The following is a 24,004-nucleotide window of genomic DNA, read 5'->3' as shown; positions in this document are numbered from 1 at the left end:
TAAGCCTTCTCAGCCTTAAAAATGAATGTAATAAAAGAGTGTGATAAAAGAGTAAAGAGTAAAAGAAGAGAGTATAATGATATTTAATGAGATTACGAGTTTCAGGGAAGAGAGAATAGGCGACACTTCACTGTTCTCACAGTGTAGGAAATGGAGGGAATTGTAATTTAACCAACAACAGAGAAAATACAGTAGGCAATTAATCAGTGGATGTTATAGAGTCTGAAAATTTAAATGGGCTTAAAAAAAACTTCCGAAGAAGAGGAAAATCCAGCAAGGGCTATTTTTATAGTCTCAGAAGATCTGCTATCAGATAATATTTGAGACAGAATGATGGGTGGGAAAGACCTTTGGTCCAACTGAATTCGGTGGTCATGTTCACGTTCACATGTTCACCTTACACCACTGGGGCTTGGGTTTGATCTGTACAACATGAAACAGTAGTCATTTGGCTTGTGACAACCTGCTTGAAAGATAACTCTTATGTTTATGTCCTACCATATTTGTGGAAAGCAACTGAGGAATTCAGGCTGGAACCCCATTTTTACGTATGTGATGCAGCTGCCCATAAATAGAACTGGGACCCACTCCTGGGGCCAACAATTTTCTGCAGGCTGTGTAAGTCACTGTCTACATCTCTTGTTTCTTCACCCAGTCCTTCCTTCAGAGAAAGCTTAGAGGTATGAAAAACACGAATTGAGAGATGGAGATGACTATTTTTATATTATTATCAAAACATTTCTTTCAGACAATGCCCTTCCCTTTTCCTTTCTTCTGATGGCTAACTTTACAGGGGTAGTGCACTTAATTTTTATCTGAAAGTCTTGGCACAGTTACTAAGGTTTTTAAATCAGAGTAATTTAAATAAATTTATAAATATTATTTTGGGTCATCTTTGGATTTTCTACTATTGAGTAATGTTGCATGATTATACTGACTACATCACAGATTTAAGGGCACAGAAAAATCTTCCTGAAACACAAATTTTACTGACTCATTCATCATTTTCGTGAAAAACTACAAATTTTTTTTTTTACAGAATTTTACTGATACAAGACTTAATGCATACAATAATTTTAAAAACTACCTGTATATGCTTAGGTTTACCAGGCAGTGGATGCATGTATATCTTTCTAACCTAGCACAGAAATAGTAGGATTTTAACCACACTGTTGAATATATTTAATGTCCTCGTACAGCACCATATTTCTTTTTGCAGTTAATCCAAGTGTTCCTCAGTCTTAGAGAAAAATCTCCCACTACAAATCTAGGTCTCTTTGCCTTTGGGTAAAGATATGAGCAGAAAGGTAATTTCCTGGAACCTGTTTCTCAAACCTCATTAGTAAAAATGTTTGCATTTCTAGAGAAAATAAACTATTAAATTGGATGTTAAATAAATGCTGAAGAGCAACATCTAAAGAAATGTTTTTAGGAATATTTTTGTATGCTTACAGCTGATAACAAACTAAGTAAGAGAAATATCATCATAATGTTCATGCAAAAAACGCCTTGGAGAAAAAAGATGCCATGTATTCCCTACAGATATCTTTGTTCTTGTCTCTTGCTACATGATTGACAGGGTAAAAAATTAAGTGATTAACTTCTAGCTGACAGAAAACAGTAACATGGGTCTGTAATGATGGCACCCACGAGTGGCATAGTGTCCTACTTATCTGCATTTTAAAGCAACAGCTGTTGCGTCTTTTGCAATGTCTGCAGAATTTTAAAGAGAAGCAAGATTAGAAACAACAGTATATCTTTACTACGGATGCCATGAAACTGGCCCTCACAAGACAGAGATTGAACAGAAAGTGTTGGGCATATGTGAAATAATTATATTGGGGGTGGTGGTAGGGGGAGAGAAGCAGCTCTTATAACTCTTGACATCTATGTAAATATACCCTGACATTTCTGAATCAACATAACCCAGATATAGGGTTTCACTCTCTACCCAATTTCCTCTAGACCGAGACATTTGTCCTGAAGGTCTTCTTGAATCGGACACTTTTCCTAAAAGAAGTTACTTATAAAAGGCCCATGTTTTATAGCATGACACCAGAATAGTGTTGTATGTCCCAAAAAATTAGCATGAGGGTGTATGGGGGGGGTCTCTTAGAGTGAAAGTCCGCAAGACTGTGTCATGCAAAGGGAACCAAACCCGGTGATGTCTTATCCATGCTGCCCAAAGAAACCTCTGGGGGAAACTTTCCTAAAAATTACCTGTACGCATTTGGTCTTGAAGGGAACTAGTTAATTTGCTCCAAGAGGGAGTTTGGGAGTAAACAAGCAGTACAGTGTGGTCAATCAAGTCCCTGCATGCAAACCGGGCTGCTACATTATCTGGATTACATAGCCATACCCATAGAATTGTGCTACAGTAACATACTTTAGAAATAATATCATTTTTGTTGGTAAGATAAAGCCATATCTAACATACCACATTGCAGCAGCTGGAATTCCTGTTTTAGAGTGAAATGGATTCATTAACGTGAATGTGGCTCACAAATTAACTATAATATTTTCTTTGCTAATCGTTGATATTGTCTTTAAAATGGCCTGCTAGTTTAAGGGTTTCTTTGAGAGAAAATGGCAGCTCTGAGATCTCTATAGCAGCATGAAATTCCAGGCTGGCATGCAATTTGTTTTAGATATAACTATGACTGTGATTGTAATTGCGTTGGACTTTCTTGATGATCACTATTCAGAAAACTTCAGATTATCCTGAAAAATCAGAACCATTTCTAATTTTACCTCTTTGATAGTCACTTGAAGTACAGTGGGGTAAAAGGGTATTGAATACAGTCTATGACAAAACTTTCTGAAGACTGGTAAGTTACTCAAAGCTGAGTATAAGATTCAGATCGGCTATTTTTAATGTCCAAAATGGACTTTGATGGATTTTAAGCACCAAGGCCTTACTGCAAAATTCAGAGTTCCTACTCCCTTCAGTAGAACAAGTATTTTAGACTGTGTTTGCTCTCATGTATTTATGAGAAGCTGGATGTCTCTCTCTCTCAATTAAACATTTATGGAATTCACATTTAAAGCAGAGAAATATCGAGACTGCATTTAAACCCTAAAGGGGTCAATCTTATTATGCTACGAATATGCCTAACAAACATATACAAAAGTGAATGCAGAAAAAAATATAATATGAAAGGCTGTTCCCATTCAAAAATGCAGCTATGATATTTACCTTTTTCTTGTACTCTAGTGGTGAGAGGCTTACTTGAGTATGCGAAATTCAAGATTTTTCCACACCACTGACTGAGGAAGTGGGAGATATAAATGCAGTTCCTTCAGCAGACTGAGGGGACTCAAAGCCAGAACTCTCTTGTCTTCATAAAGTGCTCTAATAACCAGGTTGCTGTTTGTGGAAAGGACATTTTTCACCCCTTTCCTTGAAAGGGCAGTGTGACCGAGGGGTCAGGAAGGTTAAAATTTGGAAGAAAGATGTTGGTGGGGACCCCTCAACTGGAGGCTGAGGGATGCAGCGGTGAATGAGCTGTCCTGACTGTCATCAGTGATTCCAGGTTGGCTTTGACTGAAACAGCAATAATGCAGGGAAAAGGCATATGCACCTGCCGGGGTGTTTCGCAAAATGTGAGGAACACCATCATCACCTCCACCTCTTCCTCTTCCATTTTAAACAGATATTGCTGCTCACTAAAGTGCCTATCCTCACTTGTACAACATTGGTCTCAAATTTCCAGAAGAGCTGGTACCTAATACAGAATTCAGACATATTGCAGCATTTAGTTTTTCCTCTAAGCTAAATCCAGGGCAGTGTGATTGAACCTAACCCACCCCTAAGGTGTAAGGGAGCTCCATTAAGGATGTAGTTGGCCAAACTCCCTGCTTAGCACAGCAAAACTGAATTCCTTACTCAACACTTCCATTTACTGTACACGGAATTTATGTAACTAAGTTAGGCACCTTGGATCACCTTCTATAGACCGTGTTTTATGAGATGTTGTGATGCCAAAGCTGGGCTCCTGTAGCTTATAATATGACCTGAAAGTTGCAAGTACTTCTATCAGTTCTACAGGTAATATTTGAGTCAGCTATGCTCACTGCCTCTGCACCCTCACCCCGCTGCGTGAGGATTGCTTACACCTACAAGCCACCTTGGAAAATGCTTCTAGCAAAGTCTGTTGCAAGTTTCTCTCCCCATCAATCATCAATAATGGCTTTTTTTTTTTTTTTTTTTAATACAGGCTGCTAAATTCTCTACTCTGACCAAGAAGTCTATTCTCCTTGAGTGACACTGAAAACTATTCAGTATGGAGAGTGGTGGTTCAAGGTCTGACCCATTTTGTATTGACTTGAGGGAGATCAAGAGCATGCCGTGTTGCTGAATGGCAACATCAATTCCTTAAATACTGTGCAGTGAGATCAATGAAAATAAATCAATACATCATTTCAAAAATGGTGTCATGGAAAGAAGTCTCATAGGCTTTCCCTTAAGAGATAAGAGACGTAAAGAACAGTATTTGCTGCAAACACAATAAACCAAATACTGGGAAAGTCCTACAAAAAATGCATTAACCTCCTTCATAGACTGTCACCAAACGGGATTATCGCAAAGCTCACTTACTTTTCTCCCTGTCATTAAGAGGAGCAGCTCATCCCTGAGTTTTACTAAACAAAACCTAGAGGTTTACCAAATAAAATGAGATTATCTTCTGCCTATAGCATAAGGAAAAGGGTGAGAACAGGATTTAAAATAAGGTAGAACTGATGTGATAGCAATGAAAAGATTTATGTTATTACAGAGGTCTGGAAAAGCCTGAAAAAACCAGAGCATTAAAACATGGGGACTGTCACTCTATCATGCCTTGCTACAACTTAAGCATTTCTTCACTTCCAGTTAACATGAACCTAAAACAGCATTATTTGTACGGTTGTATTAGGTGTAGAAATTTGTTTTCAAGTGGTTTAAATTCTTCATTTATGAGGTGAGGAGTGATTTGTTCGAGAAGAAGACAGACTGGAAGCAGAAGGCATTCATGACGGTTTAATTATGATTTAACTGATGTCTTATGATATTTGAGAAAATGGCTGGATTATTGAATGGATGAGAATTTATTGTGATGCTCTTGTTATGTTAAAGTGACTTACTTATGATGTTATTCAACTGAGCAGAATTCTTAGAACACCAAAATACATCATTAATAAAGGTGTATTTTTTCAATCACCATTTTATTTGCATATTGATGTAAGCACCTGAATGGAGTCATCTTTTAGAGGAGTGTAATCCCGTTCTTTCCGAAACCCAGCAAGGACTGAATCCAAATTAAGCTAGAAAAATTCATTTGAAATAGACAACTGGACTGCAAGAGCGAAAATGTATATCAAGGGATGGACTATAATTTCAAATCTGTGGCCTGGGGAACAAGTGGAGTCTCACTAATTTGCTTCTCACTCAACCCTCTAAAATAGCTGTCTGTAACTATAATCACAGCGAACATCCTCTCAGTTTGTGCATTACAGCCTGAGTCCTAGACAGCCAAAATCCCCTCCACTTCACTCTGAGTTCCAGGCAGACATAAAAGCACAGCTGGGAAGGGTTGAACGATGTGAAAGGTAATGACTGTAGCTGTGCTATTGAAGTAATGAAGAGCTGAAAAGCGTGACTGATGAGCTCTTAGATAATGGATTAATGAGCAAGATGCCTGTAGTTCATCAAAGGACTAATGGAAATCTACACAAGGTACCTGCAGTATACTATGGAGAAGGATGTGGAGACCAGGAACCAGCCAAATAAAGCATTAAAGAGACGGATAGAACAAGAACAGAACTGAGTGATGTTAATCATTTCGGCTCATATGTATATTTCATGTATGTTAACCAATTAGAGCAGAAGAAAGGCACGATGAAAAATAACTTGCAGAAGACCATGATTTTATGTAAAGAGAACAGAGAAAACATGGGTAAAAGAAAGATGCAGCTTGAACCTTTTTAAAAATTTGAGCTACTAGGCAGATACTACTGTTTGGTGCTTGAACAGTGGCACCTCATGTTATATGTAAAAATGGAGTATACAGGGGCGGATGCAAGGACAGGCTACAAAGGAGGAATTTATAAATGTTGCCCATGTATGAGGTACAATTTCATAGGCCTTCAGGAAATGTAAAGAACAGTCCCCTTCTACAGAGCACAATTGCTCAGCAACCCAAAACTATAAACATCTAATTTTTTATTTTACCAGGCATGGTTACCAATTAATCAGCTGTTAGGGAAATCTATGTCAAACAAAATATTGGCAGAGGAATCTTTAGCCTGCCTAGTAGATGGCTGCTTTTATCAGTGAAAAATGCTAAGAAATCAGAAAATAAATTCTAAAATTAGTTAATCAGCCCGAACAAAGTTTCAATTATTCTTGTATTTGGGGATGATTAGATTATTCTGCACTCACACTGAGAAAAATTAATTCACAGAAACACAGAATCTTTAAGCCCCAGACTACCATGATTATTTAAAACATATTTATATTTTTATACAAGCATTCCACACCAGATCTAATTAGACTGAATTACTCCTGTTGGTACTGCATTCTTCCAAGAATAATGTGCATAACTGATTTTTTTAATGATCTTTACCCCATAAAGCCCCACTGTACGCAGTGTCAGTTGAGGTAAAGCACACCAAGAAAAACATATCCAGTGTTTGAATTTGAGAGATTGTAATGTTTCTGGCATAAATATCACTCAGAGAGAATCTTATTGAAGTATTTGAGCTGAATGTCAGCAAGTCTACTTCCTAGAAATACTCAAAGAGAGCACAAGTGGTGGTTTTGCCCACATCTCAGCACTCCTGAGCCTCTCTTGTGGGTGTACCCTTTTTGGAATGTAATAAAGACACAATTACAATAAATACTCCCTTTTTGCTGACTGAAAAGACAAAGTCCTTGACTTAGAAGGCTATACCTCTAGATCAAGGTTGGACACAGATCAGATTCCAGTAAGCTTGGACTGCCATCAGCTCATTTCCAGGACAGCTCTCCAGAGAAATGATAGCACTGAAAACTCCACAGAGTTTTACTTTTCTTTGTTCTTCCTTTCACAACAGAAATGGATGAAAGGCCAGATATTTGATATGCTGTTAAAGGAAATGATATTGCAATGTGTTTTCAGTGGAGTTTAATTGAATCAACATTTTTTTCTTCATGATTCATGGTTCCAGTACCTTAACAATATGACAGAAGTTAGGGGCTGAGAGACTGGATTATCCTTTTCTTAAACTTATTGGGGTTTTCTTGTTTATGACACATCATAACTACAACCAGAGCTTAGGTCATATTGACCTGAAACTCAGCATCAGAAGCACTCTTCTGATCCCATTAGGAGAAAAGTCTCTGGTGAGTCCCCTTTTCCATTTTGTCTGCAATAAAAAAATCCAACCTCTTTTCACCCATCTAATTCAGAAATTTCAGATAAAGTTTGATCTCAGACTCTTCAGAGTTCTGTGACTTAAAGAGTCTCAGATGATTTATTCAAAATCTATTTACTTCCAATAACTGTAAGCAGGTGTGCTACAATGAACAAGCAGCTCATCATAGTGCTTCAGCATCGCTCCATATCTCTCAGCATCACTCCATATCTCTCTAACCCAAAACTCCGTATTTTTAGGTCCTACATCAATGCAGAATCTGAGCTCCTCAATTCCAGAGTGATACCACTTACTTTCCTGGACAAAGAGCTCAGATAGGATGGAAAATTCTTTGTCTTCTTTAAACAGGTAGAGCACTTCTAAACAGTAACTTGGGGTAAAATTCTTGTTAGTACTAAGATTTTTGTCTGAGTTATGACTCCTTGATTCACACCACATTAATTCTTAGTTATACTGACTGCAGATGGGTTTTACTGCTGTTTGCAGAAGGCATAATTTTTTAAAAAACACATTTAGAATATTTCTCTTATTCCATATACTTATCTGTCTGCTCTTCCCAAATATAACAAAATCCCATTTCAAATTGATGTCCCCTGTAGCTCTGGAATATATTTAGAACCCAAGGCATCTGACAGAAAAACACATGCAAATCTTTTGTGTAATGTGCTGGGGTATGCAGTGCATTTCCGTAGATGGAACGCTAAGAGTGCAACTGCAGCGACTTAATACTTTTATAACATTTCCTAAAAAAGCACCATTAAAACCTGAGTATACCTGAAGTGTCCCTTCTTCAAAATTCAGACACAACAAACCAAGTAGAGAGTTTCCTTTCACTGATCTTAGTGCAAACTAAGAGCTGCTGCACTGAACCAAGGAATTTGTAGCAACTACAAGGTTTAGGGAAAGGAAACTTTGACCCTGCTGCACACAGTCCATGTTGAAAAGGAATACATTCTTATGGTTGTCCAGTGCCTGATGGCTTTGTGATGGCAGTATAGAAAAAATAAAACTGAATTAGCTTAAGAAGCACCTACCGTGCAACTCTTTCACACTCTATTAAGAGGAAAGCAACCTCATCTTCTACAGGCTCTAAATTCAGCAATGATCCTTGCATTCAGCTGGATAATTTTCAAGACATTAATTCAGTCAATTTACCTGTTATTTCATACCTTTAGTGAGAAAAGAAACCTGTCTGCTGATTGTTATTTCTTTTACATTTTTTTCTCCAGATTTCTTGCAGCCAAAGCTGCTGCCATCCTCATTAAAGGCAAAACTATCTGTTGAATTTTATCCAAACTTTTAAGAACGTTTTGATATTCTTAAAGGGAGCCTGTAGGTGAGTAGTGCGAAATGAATGACTGTCTACTACTTATGCAGCAGACAGATGGAGGCAGATAAATTGATGACTGAGGACAAAGAATTTCAAAAAATCCCTGTATTTCTGATGATGTTCTCTTTAAGCATTTCTGAATTTTAGCAGCAAACAACGATGTAATTTAAACTAGAAATACCTTTAAAAATCACAATCCTGAAAGATGAAAAGAAAATAAAAGATGATTACATTAACAGAGTAGATGTAATAAAAAGTCATATTTACTGGCATATGCGAAAAGGCAGTACATCATTCAGATGTTGAAATAAATTCTCAGGCACTTGTTGAACGAGATCAGACTTACAGGAAAGAGCACTTATTCGCCACAAAACCCAGTGAAACTCACCTGGCTGCCAGGCTTCATTTCTGTTTTGCATGGAAGTTTATAACCTGTGCTGAGTGCCTGTGGGTACTGCACCTGCATCAGAGGATGCCGTGAGCCATGGACTTCAAACTGACCCGTCATCTCCTAGCAGTAGCCACTAGATCTGACTAGATAGTAAGCCTAACACAGAAATATATATGAAGTGTGTAAGGGTCCACTTCTATTAATTCATATTTTGTTTTTCTTACTGCTATTCTAATCAGTTATTGAAGTACAAGTAGGTGATTAGATTTCCAGACATTTAACAAGAAAATTCAGGTCCAGTTCAGTTTTGTTGAAAGATCCGCTGAAGTTCACAAGCCTTTCAAGATGAATCCACGTGCATATATCAATGATGAAGGAAGAATCCTGATCTTTACTCCCGGAACTTCTCATGAGTCTGACTTGAAACCAGGGTAAAGACTGATGACTCTCATTGCACTTTAGCTGGGGCTAACTTCAGCCAGAATGAAACCCGTGTGAATCGTTTATGAAGAAATGCTGGGCACTGAAATCATGCTGTTCCTGGTAGAGGCTTTAGGAACCTAGTTTTGACCACACTAATGCCAGTGTAGCTCATCCTTTCTTCTGTAAAGAAGGGTAGGTGTGAAATCAGGACCAGACACTAGAGTGCTAAACAACAACAATATATAGTATTAAAATGAAGTTATTTAATAATGCGATAAATTTGCTATTAAATTAATAATAAGAGGATGTCATAAAAATCTGTTCCTAATGTCATGTCTGGATGAGACACCAAGGCAGAATAACTCAGAGAATGAAAGCATGTGCCAGGACATCTCACAGGACATTACATTCATAGCTTCTCCCTGCAGCAAAACCTTCTTGTTGCAATACTCTCCATGAATGTGGCCATGCTTTGACTGCCAGTATAGAAAGAAATAAATCACTTTCAATGCTTATACTGAAAGGGTGATTGCATTTTGAACCTGCAAACCACGTTAGAAGCATTGCTTCTACCATGCTTCCTGCAGTGCCACTGAAAATGGTTTTGATTTAATCTGTTTTCAAGATGAGTTCACATAGATAGCTGTCTCCTTCTACAGAAATACTTGAAAAAAACATGGAATTTTTTCAGATCTAAACTTTACTTCACGTACAAGAATAGTTCTTGAAGTAATCTTAGCAACATATGCTTGACAGACAAACAAAATCTGATTGCCTGTGTACAGAGGCGAATAGCCGAAAGAACTGAACTGTGGCTTTGTATCTCGAACTATCTGTAAGAAAGTGGCAAAATATTGCTTGATGGCCATTAGGCTGGGCTTCCATTTTGTGATTGATAACCTGTGATCCTTATCTGTACAAATTGTCTTACAGTCCCTGCAGAAAGGAGTAATTACAACAGTCAGTCACTGCAACCTCTACCTGGATTCTAAAATGTCTCAAGGACATCAAGAAGAGAAAGCGCGTCTGCAGAGATAGTGCTTTTTAAAAGGGAAAATTACAGACCGTTTTGGCTCCCAGAAAGAAAGGAATATTGATACTTCTTGGAAATGGAGAGGACGTGTATCATTAGCAGTACACCAAGGTAAAAACTATTCCAACCTGGCACAATTAAAATCTAAGTGGTTAGAAATATGGCGTTACAAAAAAAAAAAAAAAAAAAAAAATCTTTGTATTCCATCAAGCAACTGCTCCTGCCCTAATTTTTCACAAAGCTTTCAGCTGCCGTCTGCTATACCAGGACACTTTTGAACAACTAGGAGGAATAGGAGGAAGATGTGAGAGCAGAAATAGCAACATGCTATTGCCTTCTCTGTAAGCAGTGGTTTGTATAGCTGTAGGTATTATGTGGTGCTAGCAGGTGTGTTGATAATTATAGCAGTACAATACCTTGGGTGAAGAAATGGGGCTGCCTGCAAGGTCAATTGAAAAGTATAAGAAAAGAAAATAGAATTTATGGAAGGTGAGTGAATGTTTCATTATTTAATTCCTATTTTGTGAGGAACATCTGGCAAACTCCACCAGACAGCCCTGGTTTTTAGTCTTTTTTTATTTGCTGCATTTGTAGATAAAGCAATTAGAGTAAGTACTTGTTAGAGAAGCATGACCCACAACCAGAGTCTTCACAAGAGATGGAGACGTAGCAGAATGCAGATGTACACACGTGTATATAGATGCACACAGAGACACTAATCTCTGAAATCTTTCTTTACTCCATTTGCCCTGAATATGAGGCACATTCAGAGAGGATCAGTCCCACCTACCAAGGCTAGTGCGTGAGAGGGACAGCGATGAGGCAAGCAGTGCAAGTCCCACGCTTGCACAGCAGTCTGCTGGGGCCGGTACCCCCATGCTGAGCTGGGTTCCCTTGGACAGCTCTTCCCCTACCGACCAGTGCACAACTGCCACTTACGGCAAACTTACCAAACTAGCTGCATCTAAACCAGGATTTATTCAACATGGTCCCAGTGAGGGCTGGGAGGACCACTTTCAGAACTTTGTTCCCTGTTACAAGAGCGGGGTGGCAGGGAATGACCAAACAGAGTTGCTGAGGAGCTCCTTATAATCCCCAACTCTGGTAGGCAATTCCCCGCATCCTTCCCGGGCTCACTGTAGAGTTAGTAGAGTAATTTCTATTTCTAATGAGAAACAAAAGGGTCGGCAAAGCCTGCTGGTCCTACTCAGCCTCATCACTTAATTTGGTTGAGCTCCCTTTTCAGAGATGGACTTCCTCGAGGTGACATGAAAGATCCTCCTCAATTATCTTTATTAGAGGGCACTTCAGATGGGAACTCCCACTGCCCTTTTCAGCAGGGTGATGTTCTGTTTCAACTGTTCTCAGGTTTATTCCAACACAGCTAATTTGGAGAGCTTGTTCTACAGTGCCTTTATAATTTTTCCATGTAAGATTTCAGTTAGAAAACTCTTTAATAGGGGCCTAGCAGTCTTAGTTCTTTCTCTTAAACTGGCCACTGTGCTAAGAGCCTCTGCTATCTTGCGCTGTGCCAATGCCCATATTTAGATGTCCAACCTTTGACAGTATTCCCCCAAGTTTTTATTTCAATGGCTTTTCTTCTCTGTGTTCATGGTCTAAATCACTGTCTTCTACTTGTCCAGCGGAGAACTGCACAAACTGATGATGTCCTATTATAGCTGTTGGCATGGAAACGTCATGAGAAACTATTTGTTGGATAAGACTGCTGTTTCACATAGAACAGACACAGCTTAAATGTATGTTTTGCTGACTCACTTTCAGCCATTTTAAGCCACAGACAGTTTATCTTCATTGTCACTTTCCCCCCCCTGTGCTGATGGATCATGTTCTGCTTAGAAATGAGGCTGAAACTGTGACTGTCTTCGTTACAGAAATTTCAAACAAAACCTATTCCCACATGTGGCCAAGTTCTTCATCATCGTCTTCTGGCTTGGAAAATATTCTAGCTGACACTTTCCTGCTGGATGAGGCTCCAAACAAGAAAGCAGGCAGTCCCACTAGGGAACTAGAAAGAAGAATATATGTGCAATGAAAAGCTATTAAGGCATCTCTTAAGAAAAGAAAAAAGTGTGCTACTTCTTTAGAGCAGACATCACATGTCAATCACATTACCTGTTCTGGGACATTATTTCAATAACTTATGAAACAGAACAATAAGGAAAATGGCCAGAAGTAGGTACTACTTCTACTAAAGCTGCTAATAGAAAAGCTGTTTCAGCAGGCATTAATAATTCAGCACTGAGGACATGATTTCAGGTCTTAGCCAGTTATTTCATATCTAACAAGTTTTACTGATAATGTAAAGATAAGATGAATTAGGCAAGAACGGCTTTGATAAGGAGCTGCTTTATATTCTGTTTTATATTCTAAACTTTAGGCAGAGCTTGTTATCTGGGATTACTGTAGGCTGCAGTTTATTCACGTGGGGCTCAGTCCTTCAAGGTGCTCAGTACTGTGGGCATTAGCTCTTAATTTTGAACACAAAGTATTCAATGATTTGCAAAGCCACAACCAGATAGAAATAAATCTGCTTTTTGTCATTTTTTGGCATAACTGGAGAATCACCCCTTGATAAAAGGCTTGCTGTGCTGTTGGTTCATGCCGCAGCTAACGGCACATTGCACCGTGCCTCAGGAAGGAATCAGTTGGACTCTTTTTGTACTGGGTAGCCAAGAGTAGCAGATATGATAAACATGAATATGTGAAGGAGGGAGCTGGTGTCAGATGCGGAGATGAGACTGTTTTGACTGATGTGTTTACATGTTCAATTTTCACTCTCCATTAACTGCTTCTTCTTTGTCTGTGAAATGTTATTAAAAATTGCAAATGAACCTCATTTTTCCTTAACTGTTCATTAGTATCAACACTGCAAAAATATACCAGATGAATAAGAAATATAGTAAGTGTTAGGGAAAACTGTAGTAGCTTGTGAGGTGGCTAATAATTTCAACTGACTGTGTATCAAATGTATTAATTCTCACAGTCCTAGGGTATAGGTGAGGCATATTGTTATATTTACACATTTTGGGGTTCTTTTTTTAGCACCAAAATGCCATCAAACTATAAGCCTGAAGGCCTTTGAACTGTGAATACTCCAAGATTAATAATTCTCACATCCATCTTTCAGCTGAGAGTGGCAATACTGTTGTGTGTCTCAGTTAAGGCACTTCAGCTAAGGACTTGTGGAAATTTCATGAGCATAATACAGAGAAGTGTGAAATGCTCACAGCTCCCACTGACATCAGTGAGAGGCCACCCCCAAAAAAACCCAACAAAACTGCCTCTCTCCAGATATTCCCTGTTCTTCAATTTTAGTTGAATTTTTAAATTTCTTATTTAGTCTGTACTTAGCAGCAAGATGAGAACCATGGTACTTTTTGCAAGTGCCAAAAAATGATCCTTTAAGCACATAAACAGTCTGAGTTTCATAAGAAAACATTATATTTGCATTGCCAAAGACAAGAGTTGGTATCATTTTCCTTCTTCATTTTACAGAGAATCACGGGTTCTGTGAGCCAGATGCTTTTGCTCTAAACATGAATTTCAAAGTAATAAATAATAACTACCAGATTCATTACCCATCGTATTAGATGATTCTTGTATTCCAGCATATCCCTCATTCTTCTCTGTTCCTTAGTGTCTCTGATAATTAATAAAGGCCTGAGTGAACAGTTATTCAATTATACCGTTCAGCTCCTGAATATCCAACTGGGGAAAAGGTCTCTCAAGCACACAGAGTGACCCTCCTTGTTTTGAAAAATAAAGATTTGCACTATTTACTTGGTTCTGAATCTGAGCAGCTCTCGCTGAAGCCAGTGAGAAGACTGGTGCCAGCAGGATCTGGAGAAGACTCTATATTCAGTGAAAGAACAGCTAAAAAGTAGTAGTTGAATATTCAGAAACTCACACTTAACCAGGACATGTGAAATGAGTAACGTCCCAAGTGTATTTCAGTTTTCCAGTCTGAAATGGTGTTTCAAGTGCAACAGCCCATTTCATGAGTGTAGGTTATGTGCATACCTATCTGACCATTTCCAAACACGTCTGCTAAACGCTGTCATAAACCGCAGCTTTCTGTAATACCCCATTTCTTACAGATTTTCTGAATGCATGTCTCCATTCTGTACTATAATTTGGAGTGTTCAATTCTAAACAGGACTGCCAGTGTTTCAAAGCTGTGGTGCCATGTCTTACTGAAGCACACAGCAGAAGCATTCAGAGCCAGAGAGCCTGGTGTTACAACTTCTTCAAGACATGTATAAGCATGCTCTCTGTGTGTGCGAGAGCAAAACGGAAAGATATTCAATGTGGGGGATTCAGGTCACCCAACTTGAAGTGTCTCTAATATAGATGTTTACATCTCAGCTAATCACCTGAGGCTTCTTCCACTCAGCTGTGAGAAATAGACATTTTTAGGGCAAGATTCGCCTGAGCAATTTTAAATGTCTACTTCCAGACGAGATGAAGTGTACTCTGAAAGTGCCAAGTGCACTCCGCTGACTCCAGAGAGATACTAGGCAACTAGCTTAAGTGAATATGTTTGCAACGTACATGTGGATATAGCATATATTTAACACTAACATATATCTATTTGGATTTTCTTTTTACATATATTCATATATACATATGTTCTCTCTCCTTCCAATGACTATTTAGATATGACCACTTCATAACTCTCACTCTGGTTCCCTCAGTACCTCCTTCTGAAAAGCCCGGTGGGCAGGACTACCAAAAGATAAACATCTGATTGTCACATTTCTCCCTCCAGATTTATAGTAGAGCTTTCCATTACGAAGTCTGATGGTATCCTGTGTTCAGATTTCACTTACACAATGTCTCCAAGAACTGCATTTCTCATGTGGATTTGACTGCATCGCAACATGCTGTGCAGCTCTGCCAGGAGAACTTTGCCCATGGAGGCTTGACCTGGTGCTCACTGGCCTGTGGGTGTTCACTGTCTCAGAGAAGACAGGGAGACCAAATGGTGACTCTAACAGATATTACATGAAACCAGTCCCAGATGCCAGATTAAATCTTCACAAACTGCCTCAGCCAAACTTCAGCTGTAACTCAGCAAAGTGCCCAAGTGATATTTTCTGTGATTTGTTGAAAACCAGTGTCTCTCTGAGCAATATGGCATCATGCTTTTTCCTAACTTCAGGAAATGTGTATAAAGGTGTCTAATGCCTAACGGAGAATTCATTGTGCTGGAAATCGAGTAAACAACCCAAAGTACCTCAACCTTGACTTCCTTTCAGCTGCTGCTAAGTTGCTATGGCAAATCTTCGGATTCTGTTCCTTATGTCTCAATAAAAAAATGAACCAGAACACACTCATTTTTAACACATAATAGTGCTTTGTGTTTGTACAGCACATACCTATCAGAGCTATGAAATGGTTAGCACTAATTCCAGTTAGAAGAAGACAAATATGTAGTGGACTAAGAGGCGCCTGTTTGCACTGTGCACAGCTTTTAAAATCAGTACAGCATGAGCTGGAACAAAAATATTGATCTTAAACTTCCTCCTTTTATTGGGAAGAGGCTCTGCCCTTGGTTACACTTCCCACTGCAGTGTTCTCCCCTGGTCAGCTGGTGGAGAGGCAGCTGCATAACCACTTCTTCTGAAATTACAGCTGGATCCAGCCCTGTCCCAGCTCTGATTTCCATACTTTACAGCCAACTGTACAATTCACATTGTGCTGACATATTTAAAAGTAGTGCTGAAGTTGAAATATCTGCATTTCAGTTAGGTCAACCAGGCCCTTTATACAATGCAACAAATAGCCATGATTAGGTGGAATGATGTTTGGTCACAAATGGTATTGAACAGATTTCAAACAGTAAGGTGTCAGTGAAAGGGCTGGGGGGCATGCGAAGCTTTTGAGTTGTTTCTGCAGAGTGATACACCTCCACAGCACCTGTTTGTGGCTTTGGACAACTGGAATTTTTAATTATAGACATTATTTCAGAAGCTGTCTGATTTTAATAAAGATTAAAAGGTGCCATAGCTGTTTATCCTAAGCTTCTCTAACTGTTTGTATCTGCAAATCAACAACAGACTGTAAGAAGGCAGTTCTTGGTTGCCAGATTGTTCCTGAAAACCTTTCTTTGTACATCTAGTAGGAATTACTGAAGTATCTACTTTTACCCTCAGAAATCTAGCACGAGTACTTTAAGCTGGGGAATCTAGTAAATCAACAGAAAAACCCTTCATCATGCTTAGGCTCTAAGCTTCCTCCAAAAACTAGCAATTTTATACTTTATAAATTTGTATTTTATACTATAAAATACAAATTTATACAAAATAATATATAAAAAGTTTCAACGGCTGATCACATTCACCACTTTCTTTAAAGGACTGTACTTCTCTGATGCTTAGCTCTTCAAAAGGCTGTCATCCTCAATAGCCTGGGCACTAAATAACATGATCTGGTATTTCATAAGAGTATCGATAGTAACCACATGTAGCCTGAAAAATATGACTGTGGATCTGGACCCAGAAAGATAAAGCAAGGCACATATGTATTTCAAGACAATCAAATACATAATCTTACAAGAGCCAAAAAGACAAAAAGGAAGATAAGAATTTGCATAAAAAAACACTAAAAAAACCCCTACATACGTGTATAGTGCAGCGTTTAGCTGGTGATAGGTTTGTTTACTTTCCTCAGTAATCATGACCTGATAGCTGAATTCCAATGAGTTAAAAAGGGTAATAGCAGAAATCTTTTTAGCCTCTCATTTCAGATACTGAATTCAATTAAGTTCTTTCATCTTCACCAACAACTAATTTATAAATAATAAAATTCGCTATGTTTCATACCTATTCTCTCACTTTCTTTTTGCATTTCTTTTCTTCGACAGAGAGGCTTAGCGACAAAGAGGAGGTGGGCTCCTAAAAGAGTTAACAGCATTTCCTACTGCTCTGTCCTCCCCTGAAGTCTCATACTTTACCTCTAGTGTCGTGGACTTTCTGATAACATTCAAAACAGAGATACAGGGTCTGTGATACAAGAGGAACAGGTAATACTGAAAAAAAATTTTCAGGAAAATATTTTCAGGAAATTTCTGGGGAATATTCCAGAGGGCATCAGAAAGACAGACTGGGATAAAGAAAGAAAAAAAAAAATCAGAAACACCAGAGTATGCATAGGTAAAAGATCGTGTCAAAGAGCTACACAATTTCTTCTGTACAAATCACTCTTGATCGCTTTCATGTGGTTGTACACACTGCTTAAGTGTGGCTCTTAATTGCTTTCAGCCAGCTGCTTCTAGTGCTACATTCAACCCATTTTCTCCACATTAAATTTTACCTCACTTCATTTATTATAGCTTCTTTTAAATATCTCAGTTAAAAATACTATGCTGTTTTAGTAGGGGCTGCACGGGGAAATCACAGGCTGCAAGGTAAAGAAGAAAACCCTGCATCCAATGAACCCTGCATCCACCGGCAAATATGTTTACGGAGCTTTGCTTTTTCTCGCTCTCTTTTCTGTTGGCTTTTCTATGAGCAGATAATGACACTTATTTTCAATTATTACAACCTATATGGACCTTAATTTATTTTCTTGTGCTGCCTAGAACATAGTTATTTACTTTGATTAAGCTCTCTGGCTAAAAAATAACTATGCTTGTACTCGGTGAAGAACAGCAAAATCACTACAAAGAAAGGAAAACAGCAAACTTGAATCATAAACTTGGCATTACAGCTACAGATTTGCAACATATGGTAATTTGCTTCTAGTTCTTTTGTGCATGCTGACCAAAATAATCCATTGAAACAGAAATGTCCTCAGTTGTAAGAGTGAAAAAAAAAAAAAAGCTAAATCCTAGACTTTTTACACGGGTCCCTGGCTGAAAGGGTTTAACCGTAAAGTGAAAATTTCAGTCTCTGAAAAGAAGCACATTTCTGAAGCCACATTTATATTTTCCTTAGCGCGTAACGTAGACCTAAGCTAGCTTTGTAATCAGTGTATACGATTTGAACTAGCAGTGCCTAGCACAATGCTGCAGGTGCTGCTGTGCTACACGCTTTATAATAATAATTAAAATACTGAGCCTCTCAAACAGACTTCTCAGATTTGGACACAGCCAACTGTGTGGGTTTAACTGCAAAAAATTTATGCTAACAAAAGTGACAGAGGCTTTTGAGGTTTTCTGCTTGAGAGGTTTGGGGCATTTTTTTTAAAGATTCTGGAATAAAAGAACAGTTTTTGCATTTATGCTTTGGGAAGTGATATTTAGATATACAGCTAAGACATCAAAGATTCCTGCAGTGAAGCACCAGGGCATATCAGCTTAGTGAGACAGACCACATCCAGAATTCATGAACTAGCAGAAAACCAGGCTCACTGGTGCACACAGAGCAATACTGTATAGAAGAACTGGGCTAGTCCAGACGCAGCGCAGATACAGTAGCTTGGCAGAGTGTGCGAGCTAATAAGCCTCAGTTCTCAGCAGGGCTTGCCAGGTCAATGCTGATACAGGGGTAATTGAGCTTTGCTGCAGCTCAGATCAGTAAGTTGCTCAGGACCCTGCGTTAGCCCTTTGTGTGTACACCCGAATTGACTTGCAGTTGCTGGCTTGAACTTCTTGCACCGTTGTTCACTGCATTTTGGGTTCCTAGCTTACCTTGAGCAAAGTAAGCTTGGATCTGTCCCTACGTGTCCAATGACTGTGGCTTTTCACGACATGCAAATTCAGGGAGCTGGCCAAAGCTCTTGACGATAAAGTCACTCTGTGTTTGGGTCTGGGAAATACCTACTGCAGGTGGAATAGCTGCAGAAGTAAATAGAGCTGGAAAGATCAGAGAAGGTGAGAGATGCATCAGAAACCATGACACTTCCAACCTGATCTTGCCCAATAACAAGATCACCGGTAATAGTGATCCATACCCTTTCAGTCCTTGCTTTTTCTGGCAGCAGTATCAATTATTGCTTCATGTGGTTGCTGTCCACTAGAATAAGACCATCCATGCTAACATTTAAGATTTTCCTTCCTTCTCTCCTACCTTACACTTTCATGCTGAGGGCATAATGGCAAAAAGCAGAATTTAGCCTTGATTGGATCTCTGCAATGTTATCACCTGAATTAGCTCCCCCTTGAACAATTAGCACTGCCTGGAGACCGAAAAATTTTTTCCTTGTACTTCAAGATTGTCAGGATTTTCGAATTATATGCTGAGCATGGGAGGAAAAATGAAAACAAAAAGCCTAGAGAAGCGTAATTATTAAGATTATTAAAATGTTTGGCATGGAGTCCCATAGTCTCCCTGAGTTCCAAAAGGGGTGAGTGACAGCAAGAACTTTGTTAGGGGCAGTAGGGCAACAACCAGCTTTCAGCCAGCAATGATTATGGCAATAGACTTGCACAGTCAAAGCAAAACTATAGCTATTGCTACCACCTGCCTCCCAGTTAGGCAATTCCCGTGATATTCACTACCCCGTTTAAGCTATGTACATCAGCTTGTTTAGCATCTCATCTGCCTATTTGATCTTGCAAGGTAGATGATAAATTCTTTGTAGTGTAGACTGATAGAAGGGTAAACATATGCAAGGGGATAGCAAAACGAGGTCTTGGGGAAAAAGTGCCCTTTAGGAGAGCAATCATTCCATGTCTGGGCAAGACCTCACACAGAAACGCAATGCGTCACTACACCACAATCTGCATCTCAGATATTGAAAGAGCTGACAATTGGTAAGAAATCTTCATCTCATAAAACCAAATCACTATAAAAGTATAATGCTCTTTGAAAACGGCTTGAAACGATCGGATTAAGCAACAGGGGTTTATCCAATTTTCACGTTAATGATGCTGTGCTTTGCAAGATCGATGTGTTTCTCAGTTCAATTCGATGCAGTTCTTCAAACTTCTTTTCCACCTTGCTGAACCGACAACACACGAGTCAGGCATAGACTAGGTAGCTGCCGATATATTCCCGGGAGAAAGCTCTCCCTGCTTACCTGACGTACAGTGACCTCTTCTGATTAGTCCTCAGGGAGCCGGACCCAGAACTCATGCTGTGATTCATCATCTGCTCACGCAGGTCATGGATTTTTGCCTCAAACCGAGCGTACTCTGAGGAGATTAAAAAAAACAGAGAATAAAGACTTTTTAGTTTTCTTGACCTATATAATCATTAGGGCTGCTAAATGCAAATTAGTATTAAATTAATGAGCATAGGGCACGTCCTGAAAATTGAGGTCTAATAGAACCTCGCATTATTGTATTATCTTAGGTAAATATACGCCCTCTTTATTGTGGTACCTGAACATTTCAGCACTGACTACATGAAAAGTCAAATAGCTAGATCCTCTCTCCTGCAGTTTCAGGAAAGAAAAGGAGGTTTAAAGTGCTTTACCAAATATCTTCCAGTCTGCGAAAACAATGTTGAAAGCAGTTTTCCACTGTATCATCCCTCCTTCCAAACAATGAGATTTGTTACGGGCAGTGGGATGATGCACTGAAGTTACTAATGAGTCAAGCTTTTCACGTAAAATCCCACCGAACTGAAGGAGCTATATCGAAGTCTAATTATCCCTGAAGCAGCTGTGAAATTGTGGTATGAGCAATAAGCCACCTTATTCACCCAGCCCACTGAGGACGGGGCTCTGTTTCTTTTAAATAGTTAGAGCCATAGCTCAGTCTTAGGGTGGGTGATCATAGACACTCCAGACCTGTTTAAGCTGCGTATGAACAGCACAAAACCACCTTCCTACATCTTGTTCTCCTCCATAGCTCTGCTGGTAGCTTTATAAAACTTTGTGACCTCCTGACCGGCAACATGGGACCAGCACTGGGGCAAGGATTCAGCTAGAGGTGTATCATGTGGTGAGGCTTCTCAGAAAGATCACATCCCTTGTACAGCCTGGTCAATAGTCCCTCCTGCTGGCGCGTTCCCCTTATTCATTGTGTGACCTAATGGGCTGAGTTTTGGTTTGCAAGAGGAAAAGTTGAAGTTTTGGAGACAGCTCTAATTCCTTGAAACTGACAACCTAAAGGCAATGCTTCAGCAACACAGAGTCAGAATTCAACCTAAACCCAGGAAACCTACCAAAGCGAGCTAGAAGACTAACTTGAGGGGGTGTGCAAAATCCATTTCAGTGAGTCAGTGACGCTCTGAAGAGTAAGATGTTGTAGACTGATGCCAGCAAAGGGAAGATGTTCCCTTCACCTCAGTGTTTTATTTCACTGCCTGCTTCAAAAGGAGGGTCTACATTTCCCTACAGCAAAACTGGAGCAGAAGTGAAACCAGCATGCAAGGTTTCCTCCCTTAAAGGATGGAGGTACGTCCCACCAGATCACACAATTTCTCAGTTTAAGCAAATAAATCTTTATTGTGCTTTTGTAACCTATTGGTCTGCTCCCTGCTTGTTGGTGTTTGAGCTATGTAAGAATGCTGTAAGACAGCAATAGTCTCATTTTCTCCTAGCAGAAACCTCAGCATTATTTTTGTTTGATCATTTGCTGTTCACACTGGCTCGGTTCCCAGAATGTCTAGATGCTTTGCAACAACAACTAATTCATTTTATTCAGTGCCCTTTAACTTTTTGTTGGATAATAACATCTGACCTTTCCAAGATCCCACATTTTGCATAGACACTAGCTACCTTTAAGCTGACTTTGGCAGAGTGGTTTGATTTGGGCTTTTGTGGTTTTTTTCCCTCTTAATCCTCTTCCTCTTCTTTCTTCTTCTTCTTCTTCTGTGATACATTTTAACTCTCTTTCCATTGAGCTTCTTTGGCATTACCTACCGAGTTTGTTAAGGAACAGTGGCTACTTTGCCAATCAGCTGGGACCCACTGCTGTGGCATAAGACTCTTCAGTCTTCCCACATACTTATGACTTCACTGACTGCAGCTGAAATTCTATATGTCAGGAGAAAAGACACTCCTACATGCAGACTGTATTTCAGATTTATTCTGTACCTTGTTTCTTGCTCATTTCTTTCACCTAGAGTACATCTTTAAACACCTCAATGATTTAAAAGCCCAAATCCTCAGCAGAACTAAGGCTCCTACAAACCTGTGTTGTTTTTTAAAGTGGAGTTTAGTTTTGAAGTGTTTATCCCCATGTAGGATTTAAGTTTGCTCTACATGAGTCATATTTGTTCTATTCTCCTGCTCTAGAATTTATTTAGTAAATAATGATCTTCTGAGCAAGGCTTTGTTTAACTTACATTTCATTAAAACAAGTTTAACGTTTCTTCTTGGCAAATAGGAAAAGTCATCTTAAAAACAAAAAGCTTGCATTTCTCTTCCTCATACAGTGTCAGTCCTCTGCATACAGACAGACGACTGCAGTTTTAAGGGTTGTTGCTTAGGTCTTTTTCATGTGCTGTGGATACACTGAAGAAGACAGTAAACGTACTGCGTAATCCAGCTTCTTTGGTGTTTTACATCTGGGTGAAGCTAAAGATATGAATGATTTACATCAGAGCATCTGTAATGGCAGCTTTACCTTCTATAAGCAACCATATTCCAGGCAGACTCTATATGTGAGGTGTGGGAGTAACTCCCAGATTTAGACACCGATCTGGAGAGTGAGAAGAGAGGACTGAAAATCTGACTCTCTAGCACAGCATCCGGCTATTTGCAACTTGAACACCAGCTCATGAGATACTCGAATGACTACAGCTTGGTCAGATGATTATATTATAGCTCGTGTTCTGACTTCAGAGCGGACTTGTAATTTAACTGATTTTAACTGACTGTAAATTTATTCTAAATTTAATAATCTCTCTTTTTCTGGAAGGCATTTTGAAACCACAACACATCTGAAAAATTGTCTAATAAGTGTGTGATGGAAAATCAGGCTTGAAGCTCCCTGCTTGATATTAAAAAATACTCAAATACTAATGATAATTCTGTTACTTTGTGTTCTTGAGATGTTTTTTCCTTTGGATTGAAATACATAGATAATTTGAAGATAACCAAATTTATGGTCCTATATTTTCCCATAGTAGCTTCTTCATATTTGTGCGTCCAAAAATACTGAAGTGTACACCTGTCCTTTCCTCCTGACAAATGCCTGGACCAAAAATTGCAAGGCCATCAATACAGGCAGTATTTAACCTTTAATCTCAGTCCTCCTAGTTCTCCTACTGATGCCTGGATACTACAGTGATGGCTGCATTTGAAATGTGAACAGAAAAAGAGAGAGTGATGCTCCATTTCTGCCATCAGAACTGCTACGGTAGTCCTGCCCACTGGGAAAAAGTCCTTTTTTCTTAACACTTCTTTATACATGGGGTCATTCCAGAGGAGCTGTTTCCTAACAGCTTTACATTTGCTAGGTGAGAATAAGTGGCAGTGCTAAAGTCCAGAAACCACTTCATGCTTCCTTCAAATTCAGCACTGAATCTAAACAATACACGTTCAAGGCTCCTACACAAGTAAAAGGACACTGAGGTTG

At 39.1% G+C, this 24,004-nt stretch overlaps 1 protein-coding gene across 11 annotated transcripts in view; it reads right to left on the bottom strand.

Annotated features, from left to right (window-relative positions):
- The window catches only part of DLG2 (discs large MAGUK scaffold protein 2), a 1,022,965-nt gene that overhangs the window by 70,813 nt on the left and 928,148 nt on the right, over positions 1–24,004 (bottom strand). For 10 of the 11 annotated variants that reach the window (XM_086481686.1, XM_086481690.1, XM_086481691.1 and 7 more), the window contains one exon: positions 20,554–20,668. In XM_086481686.1, coding sequence (XP_086337812.1) covers positions 20,554–20,668 — 115 coding nt within the window. Of the gene's footprint in view, positions 1–20,553; positions 20,669–24,004 lie in introns of those variants that run through there. The other variant, XM_086481693.1, reaches the window with a different exon arrangement.

This window comes from Leptosomus discolor, chromosome 1 (genome assembly GCF_034619465.1).
Source record: "Leptosomus discolor isolate bLepDis1 chromosome 1, bLepDis1.hap2, whole genome shotgun sequence".
In the NCBI taxonomy this organism is placed as follows: domain Eukaryota; kingdom Metazoa; phylum Chordata; class Aves; order Leptosomiformes; family Leptosomidae; genus Leptosomus; species Leptosomus discolor.
Note: the sequence above shows the minus strand (reverse complement) of the source record. Positions and strands in the feature narration are given on the sequence as shown.